This window comes from Pogonomyrmex barbatus, unplaced genomic scaffold, assembly GCF_055798465.1.
Source record: "Pogonomyrmex barbatus isolate J1 unplaced genomic scaffold, ASM5579846v1 scaffold2, whole genome shotgun sequence".
NCBI lineage: Eukaryota > Metazoa > Arthropoda > Insecta > Hymenoptera > Formicidae > Pogonomyrmex > Pogonomyrmex barbatus.
Genome location: NW_028297116.1, coordinates 20100405 through 20109939, shown reverse-complemented (window position 1 = coordinate 20109939; position 9535 = coordinate 20100405). Strand labels below are relative to the sequence as shown.

Here is a 9535-nt window from a genome sequence, read left to right as displayed (position 1 = left end):
TACTGTCCCTACCGAAACTTCGACCTCCGACCCGAACGATGACCCGGCTTGCCTATATTACTATATTTAGGGTGTTGCCTTAGAAACACTTGCCTAGTAAAGATATCAAAGTCAGATATACGCGAGGACGACCGTATGTTTTCTTAAGAATTATGACACTAGAGTTTCAGCAGCCGCCATCGAAAAAAAATGGCGGAATATCGTTGTAACGAAAAGCGATTTGAAGCGGACGAAGGGCGCGCGTGTTTTCCGGGAACGGTTACATAAATATCTCGATAATCGTTAGTGGAAATAGAGAGTTGCTACGAGAGAAAAACGTCCCCGAGGCAGAACAAGAATGTGCATGCGTAGGGAATTGCAGGAACGTGGTGGTATCGATTGCCGGAATCGCCGGTGCACTCGCTTTATCTTTCGGCTGGCAAACAGTTAACACAAGCGGGCGTAATTTTCGGCCGCTATTGTCGCGGACGGCGGTAAGGCCACCGGGGACCAAAGAGCTTTACAAGCACAGTATTTTGGTATATATGTTACTACGACCGCGCCAAATGAAGACCCGCCTGCAAGAACCAGATAGCCTCGCCTTTGATCGAAGTGAATTATTTACATGGAAATGGAGACAATCTCCCGCTGCACAGGATAATGCAAGTGTTTATTAAGGCAAATTGTTAGTCGGTAGTCGCGGCAGTTTGATGAAGTTCGGTAGCTTGTTTGCGCGTGCTAACCATAAATGAATTTAACTCCATCTTCACATATTGGACCTGATAGCGCGATTGAAAATTGACTGTCTCTATCTTTCTCTCGTGCCTTTTCTCGCTTCTCGGGAAATTAAATACGTCACTGTCGCATAATTTAAATTTTACCGATAGCATGAGGAGAGCGAACGGCAAAAAATTTATTAACAATGAAAAATTTAATTATTCGTATATCATTGCGAGAAGCGAAATAAGATTAATAGTATTTCCGTTTTAGATTATATATCAAAACAACTCGGTTTGTGATTAACCGGCAAGTCTCACACTGTGAAGTTCTTTATTTAGTTATCGAAAGCCGCAGTCAGCCGATAAAATTCGCGTTAAAAAACCCATCCCTCCGCGTTTTACCAAACCAAAGAGAAACCCTTTTTGCCCGGCCTTTGCGCGCGAGCGAGAGTTTGTTAGTTTTTGTGGCGGTCCGACAAATCGAGACACCCCGGGGTTCGATCCATTTTTCATGCCACCCTACGGGACAAATAACAAACTTTGTTAACGATTACACCGCGTACATCAGTTCTCTCTCTCTCGCCCTCCCCTCTCCCCCCCCCCTCTCACTCTCTCTCACTCTCGTCCCTCCGAGCGAGTGACGGAAAGCGGCCGTGGGCAAGAACGGACGTGCCCGTGTGTCGCGTCGTTCCGGAAACGGACCGCTCAATTAGTATCCGACAAACGCCACCTCGTAAACAAAGCGCGTGGGTTAAAGGCGACGCTTTGAAGGGTCCTCTTTCACGACGCGACGCGGGGAAAAAAGAAGTCGCGCGTAGTGGCAAGCGGCGGCAAAAAGCGCCGACAATCGCAGGAATGTAGCGGCTATTGATCGCGCCAACGGTCACGTGTGCTATATGCTATATCTTTTCGATCGCCGAAGCCGGCACTTAATTCGACGGCGGATGGGCCTCTCTCTCTCTCCCTCTTCTCTCTCTCTCTCTCTCTCTCTCTCTCTCTCTCTCTCTCTCTCTCTCTCTCATCCCCCTGCTTCCGTCGCTGACAACGCGTTTCGCCGTCTCTTTCACCCGTCGTCCGTCGACACACAGAGACGCGAGCGAGGTCCACCCGACGTCTCCCGATGAAGAATAAAAAAAAAAGAAGTATTCCGGATGAGACGACGCGATAACGGTAATAGCGGACTCGTCTCCCCGAGCGGTGGCAGTTACAGGGTTGTAATATTGATCGGGCACCGGGTCACTGTTCATGTCCAGAGTTGGATTCGCGCCATTTCGACGGTCAGACGAAAGGTCAGCACCATTTTCTACTATTTTCGCAATAAGCTGATCAATTTTCCGCTCTCTCCAACCTACCGACGCATCTCGTTTTTGCAACGCCGGGTATTTGTCGAGTGTAATTGGTAATGCGCGGTGATACATGTGTATTTGTACATTAATCGAGTCCTTTCGCATAAAAAGAGGAAGTATTTTCACATTTTCTAAATGGTATAAATTGTAATGTACGAGAGTTCCCGGATGATAATAATATGGATTAACGTGATGTTTAGCTGATTGGACGACGAATTGCATTATTACGTGTTCAGCCTGTGCCATGAAAGCTAACTAGGAAACATTTTAATCCGGAACTGTGTCTATGCGCAAATGGAAATGTCGCAGCAAATGAATTTGCATAGAAAGTTGGAGTTTTGCATATAAATAGTGCCGAGCCAGACACAATGTGTGTCATTACTTTAGAATTGCGTTTTCGCACCACAGCACTGTAATCGTATTGTCCGGAAAAGCCATAAATATATAAAATATTGGGTAACCGTCGCATTATGAAAGCGATATTCTGCATTTCGCATAATGCCATAAAATCATGATGTCATTAAACTGAGCGCAGTATTTAACGCGTTGACTGTTTTAGTACAAAAATATAGCAATAACATTGAAAAGTAGACATAAATTTCTATATTTTATATGACTTTGCGATGAATTATATTTGATGATCAATGTAATTCTTTTGCACATGTTATTTATATATATATTTATATAAAATAATTAATTATATTTAATTTTATGGTATATTGCATATATTTATTTTTCTAAATTTATATACGCGATTGGAAAATTATTAAAAAAATCGGCTTAAATTAAAAAATGTATTGTAGAAATCACTATTTGATATTTTAATTTTAAATAAACCTTAATTCAATTACTCTTTGCATATAAAAATTTCAAAATGTATAAGAGGAATAGAGGAAAAATTATAAAATATATAAATTGAAAATATCTAGAACATTTAAGCATACAAAAATTATATTTTATTATTTGCATTATCCTCATTGTTCTTACTAAAAATAGTCACGCTGATGTCATAAAATATATACCGTATATCCACAAACTTGAGAAAGGTATTTCCTGAAAAGATGTTCCTCCGAAAAGTATTTTTCGGCTGAATGTAACTGTGGGAGCAATCAGAAATGTGAAAAGAGAAAACATCAAAACGAAACTTAACTGCAGTTAAGTTGTTCTTCCAGACAACTCCTCAATTTTGAGGAGTGATGTATATCGTGTTCGGAAGCTACAAAAGGGTCCCTAGGATAAAATAGACGGGAGAATGAAACGCGACTATGATGTCACGTGGCAGTCGACGCGTTAAATTGCGGAAACACCCCTTTTACGCGGATCTCTCTTCATTTCCACTGTACCTTTCGGCGGGCAGACACAGACGTGCGTAATTTTCGGCGGCGATTGTGGCCAACGTTAGTACGGTCACCAGGAAGCAAAGGGCCTCGAGGGTCCACTCGAATCGGCAGGCACCCAGGGATTCCGCGTAACCCGCCAGGATTACGATCACCGAGACCGGTATTACCAGGCCAGTCACCAGCAGGTCCGCCAGCGCCACGTTCACGAGGAATGCGTTTCCTGGAAAAGAACCCACGTGAAACTTATTAAAGTAATTAACTTCTAACAGTTTCTTGTGATCTGGAAACGCTCGAGAGAGACGGCGTTCCGCACTTTTTGCATTAGGATTACATTGCGGGCACGATCGCGGCAGATGTGCCTCGAGTAATGTTCCTTTATCGTGCGAAAATCTCAAAATTGCTCGAAACGATGTCTAAATTAATACGCGAATCGTCTATTTCCCATGCGGATTAAGCTCGATTCCGGAAAACTTGCGGAGATCGATACGCAACACGAGCTTATATCCTCTTTCCTCATAGGAAATCCGTAATCTCTTAAAACATTCAACACGAGCGATTCATTTAATATTTTAGATAAATTTTATTTTCGCTAATTTCGAGACTCTTGTAAGATTTAAGCGGATTTTGTTTCATAACATGATAGGTGATAATATAAATTTATTATCACAATGATTTAATAATATGCAGCACATTATATCGGAATTTAATAGAACAGTATTTTTGAACATCGCAAACGAGATGGATTATTATTCACGAGTATTCACGTATCACGGAAATTTACGAAAACTCTGTATATACAGTATCGGCTTTAATTTCAATTTTAATTGTCGCGCGCGATGAAAGTGGCCAGTGATAATAAATTACATTGATACATGATAAATTAGGGGGCTGCATTCGTCTTTTGTTTCCTACGTTTCTCCCGCGTGCGGGACGCTTTTGTCGCGAATTGGTATAGCTACAATTTATCGTCTAAAATATAATCCACTGAGTTAGACCTCGTCCTTTCCAATCGATCGCGCACGCTTCGCCGCGGCACGCCACTCGAAGTGGGATCTCGGACAGTGATATAAATTTCGCGGAGTAACCGTGTTGGACACCGTACCGATCTATCGCGCACGACGCCAGGATTTCGCCCGTATTGCCAAGAGCGTCCAAGACATTCCGCACTTTTCCTCTTCCGTTGGCAGAAGTGCCAGCCTTTTCGACCAGGGTATTCTTGTGCCAAGCTATTATATTACGCGGACTATCATCTCAAATTTTTTCACAACTTTGCGCCGTACCGAGAAGCAGCGCGGGCAGATATTTGATTTTCACCGGCGGGGAGAAACCTCGGAGAGAAAGAGAGACCGGCCGGCCGGCCAATCTCCAACATTTAATCAACGCACGCCCACAGGGGCATAATATCGGAGGTCGTAGCTTCTGCTCGGGCGAATCGTAAAAGCCATAGTAATTGCAAAACGATGTCGGCCGAAACGAACAGTCACGTCGGCTGTAAAACTTTACTCAGACGACGGCAAAACGAGATGACGGCGGCGACGACGGCGACGACGACGACGACGACAAAAACGGTGGATAAGCCCGCAACGGTGCAGCCGCAGCTGTTATTGCGAGTCAACGATTATAGCATTTCATAAGTTCATACATAGAGCCCGACTAAGCGAAATACCAAATTGTAGAAAGTCACAGAAAGAAAGGAGCGTAATATCCGCATTACCTCGCGTTGCCCCTCTCGCGACGCGATATATTCCCTCGATTCTCGGGGATTTCCCCGAGATCAATACCCGACGAAGACACGGAGAAAAGGAAATAATATCCGTACGTCGTCACGTCCTTAGGGGAGTATAACGCTATAATAAGGTTGCGCGCTTCTACACGAGTGAGAACGAACGTACGTCCCGTTACGCTCGCTCGCACTATGAGTAATAAAATGCGTAATAAGATTTCTTTCCCCGTTTTTCGCCAAGTGTGCGCGTGCTAGAGCATCGTGCTTTCATACGAGGTTTAACGATCCGTCCTCAAAGGAAAAAGCCAATGTTACATATGTTACCAATGTACACTGCGGGCACCCGGGAACGAACGAAGTTTTCATTAGTTTCAATCGCCACGTCGTATGCATATGTATGCGTCTACGCGTACGAGAAATAATTATTATAATTATACATTTCCTTGCAGCCCGCGTGCTCGTTGTTGTATTGTCTGTCTACTTCACTCACCCTCATAAGATAAATTTTCATTTACTATGGCTTCCTTATGTAAATAGATACCGCGCACAATGGGATAATGCCCCGCGCCACGTGAAGCGACATGGCGGTGGGTTATCAAGTATTCAAATTACATTAAGAAAGAAAAAAAAAAAGAGAAACATGTACATTGTTATAAGTACCGAGTATCACGGCTCTAACCACGCGGCTTAATTAAGCGGCGAAAGCACTTTTAAGAACTCATTAACACTTATAAATTACAAAGAGGCGCGTTACGATGCGTCTGCATGTATAATTTGAATTTTTCCTCGACGTTTTATCTCTATCTCTCCCGAAGCACTTGGCACTTTTCGTTTCAACATGTTTCAACGCAGCAATTACACGTTTTTACTTGTATACATACCTGGATACAAAGTCTTAATAATCTATTTAAAATTTCTATTGCTTTTACGGCAAGGCGCTCTCGTTAACGCTAACCGAAGGTATATAACGCGGCACATCTAGAGAATTAATAATTCTAAAGCGCCGCGGCGTCAAAAATATCCGGAAATGTGTTCCAGCAGATAAAGTAAATTACGTCGCGACGCTGTCTGCCCATAGGTGACACTCTCGCTGCAAAGCTGAGGCGACATTTTATACCGAGGGCAACCTCTCGGACTTGTCGCTTTTTGGGAGAAGCACGGAATGTAGTGGCACCAACACTCTGCCAACGACTCCGCACGGCCGCCGCAAACGTGTTCGCGCCTTTGGCGAGGATATTACACCGCGATAAAAATGATTACGCGACAAATTGCACCGTCCGCGCTCCGGCGAGAGAAGGCGCTGCCTTTCGCCACCGCCTCCCGGTTAATAGGATGAAATATCGTGGGTTCTGGATAGGCGAAAACTCGGAGAGAGAGAGGGGGAGAGAGGGGGGGGGGAGGAAGAGAGAGAAAGTCAGCGGAAGGCTCGCAGGAAAGCGGAGGGACCGCTTCTCTCTTCAGGTATCGACGAATTAAGCCCTAGCAGTAGTCGCATTCGCGCCACCCGCATTCGCCGATCGCATTTTCCGGAGGTACGTTTCGGCGTGACGAGATCCGATCGATTCAGCGGTTGATGCGTGGAATAAATTATCCCGCATCAGCGCTCGTGGCGTCACTTCGAAATTGATTCTCTCTATCTCCCTCCTCTATATCTCCATCTCTCATCCGGGTCCCCTGTCTAGCCGCAGTGCCGCAGCATCGTCATGGGAACGTGCACCCTTCCCCTCCCCCTCTCCCGCCGGGGGTATTCTTCTACGTACCGAATGAATCCGCGCTGATCAGAATTTGTTTTAATCGATTTACCGAGTCAGCCCGCCGCCGCCGCTGCCGCTTGCACTCTCGCGTACTCGCGTTCTCGTTCTCTCTATCCTCACCGGGGCTCGTTTCACGAGCACCGAACCAAACTATTCGCCAACCGCACCGCGGAGTACTCCAAGTATTCGCATTACCAGCGGGGATTCACCGCGTTCGGCCGCCGCCTCCGTGATCGGGGTTTCCAAGGGGAGCACCCAGACGAGACGAGATGGGACAGGAGCGGGAGAAGGAGGATCGGAGGATTCGCCATGGGAAGGAGAAGGAGGAAGATATGGGGAAAACTGGCGGGTTCTCTCGTTGCGGCATTAGATACGAGGGCAGGCAGAGAGTTATACCGGCAACCGGGCCCGCTCGTGCGCGGCTACGCGCCGCGAAATTGACTCGCTCATCCGTGTACACCCTTATAGCGACCCCACGACTGCGCAATCCATTACGGCACCATCGAGCATCGCGCGGAGGATCCGCGCTGCGGTGTCGGCTTTTTGTTTCTCCCGAGTTCTCGCCGCCGCGCCGGCAGAGTTCACGCAAACGAAGCCGAAGTCCGTCCGACACTTCACGTCCGCAGTAGAAATGGGGTTTACGTCAGGCACAAACGGACATCCACGAGCATTTCCCCACGATCCTCTTTCTCTTCCTCTCACGTCCCTCTCTTTCTCGTACGTACGTCGCGCGCGCCGCACATCGGAGACGTTCCTCCTCTGCTGATGCCGGCGCGGGGGAAAAAGGAGGAATCGCGTGCTAGGACCGGATTTCCGGCTACAGACAGGCCAGTTGCCGTCGCGTCACGTTCGGACGTATTTATTGGAAAGGGGACGATCGTGAAGTTTGAAATTGCGCGCGCGATCGGCACATTAAAACTTCAATCTCGTTACAAGCTTTATTCGATGGCCTACAATGTTCCATCTGTATCAAGCTTTTATATTTTATATTATTTATTCGCATGAATTCGCCAATGACTCGAGCAAAAGTTCTCTGTAATAAATGTTTCTCATATTGAAAAACTTTCTCATTTTAAAAAGATGTATGCTTAACTAATCTATAAGATACTATCAATATAAAAAGATTATACAGAATTTAATATAACATCATTAAATGAAAGGATTACACTATAATAGAGAAAAATTTGTAAACTAAGAATGTTAATAACGATGTTAATCATGTAAAAAAATTAAATTAGTATTAAAATGTTATTTATACAAGACTATTGTATTTCCATCAATAGAAGCAAATATAATATCGGAAAACTCGCGAGAAGAGAGCAAATAGCTTATATTTATATCGCTATGTTATTTTCAAAGAACATCAAAGAAACACAGAAAAAAAAGGATAATTTAACTCGCACTTGACGCTTATCAAACACGTTCCATTAAAGCGCCTCCATCATTGTATGTTAAGGATTCATGTATCCCATTCGCGGCCGATATCAGAATTTTATACTCTATTTGGAACGCGCGTATTGAACATGGAAACGATCGGAGCGTCATTGAGGATCGTCTTCCAGAGAACATTTGCATCTGTCACGTCCAAACGCATTTACAGTTATTGTAAGAATATCGAGAAATAGTCATGGACGCGATTCGAAGATTAATCCTCGTTACCGCGATAATAATGACTCAAGTTTCTCGCTGTCATCGCGGCTCGAGAGACAACTGCATCGCGGCGAGCTGCGCGAGAACTTTATAGCTAGGAAAACGAGGAAAACGAAACGAGATTTTCTCGGTGAATGGCTCCGGACGAACGAAAGCCGGTATTATTTGCGCCACTATCGAGATTCATGCGGAATAAAATAGCGGTAAAAATGTTTCGGACCGTTTCAATAAGAATTACGAGGATGGCCAGTGTGTGACGGTACACAGTTATAAAACCGAGAAACTTGGCAAATTGAAGTGCTGAGGAGAAGAAAAAAAAGAAAAAGGAGAGGGCGAGGAAAAAGAAAGAAAAGAAAAAGAGTCATTTAAAGAGAGAGAGAGAGAGAGAGAGAAAGTACAGTAAGGTAAAATTGATTTCCTGCTCTGGGACTAAATCTTCTCAGGGAATTATATATAACTACATATATACTACTGTAATATATAACTACATATATACGTGTGATAAAAGTCGTTACATAACATAAGAACAATAAAAATTTTAATAAATATATAAGTAAAAAAATATAACAGTAAAGATTAAAACCATGACTCCCACGAATAAAGGGAACATTGTAATCTTCATATTCGAGATTTAAAATTATCCAAATATTTAATATTGATATTAAAATCTTGCTATTCTCTTTAAAATTTCATTGATAACAAAGTAACACTTTTAAATCTGTCAAGTTTATCACTAGATACTTCTTTTAGGTCAAAAGTTTTGCGGCATAATTTGCGGACAAATTATTTTCAAGCGAGTTTCTTCATAACGAATTAAACTTGTGGATTTAAATTGAATATAAAGATAAGAAGACAGACGAGGAAGAGCGATATACTCTTAGCCGACAATGTAATTACATTTCCATCCCCATTGCTTTGTATACCATTCTATTCACAGTGTCATTGTTATTACGCTCCGTGCAGAGTACTCGCGTGCAAATAATAATTATCTCGGGTCGGTCTGAGAGCATGAGCTGACGCAGAG

The 9535-nt window shown here is 43.9% G+C and overlaps 1 protein-coding gene across 7 annotated transcripts in view; it reads right to left on the bottom strand.

Annotated features, from left to right (window-relative positions):
• Positions 1–9535, bottom strand: part of LOC105423659 (adenosine receptor A3) — a 409096-nt gene that overhangs the window by 266165 nt on the left and 133396 nt on the right. For all 7 annotated transcript variants that reach the window (XM_089077435.1, XM_089077433.1, XM_011633490.2 and 4 more), the window contains one exon: positions 3388–3604. In XM_089077435.1, coding sequence (XP_088933561.1) covers positions 3388–3604 — 217 coding nt within the window. The remainder of the gene's footprint in view (positions 1–3387; positions 3605–9535) is intronic.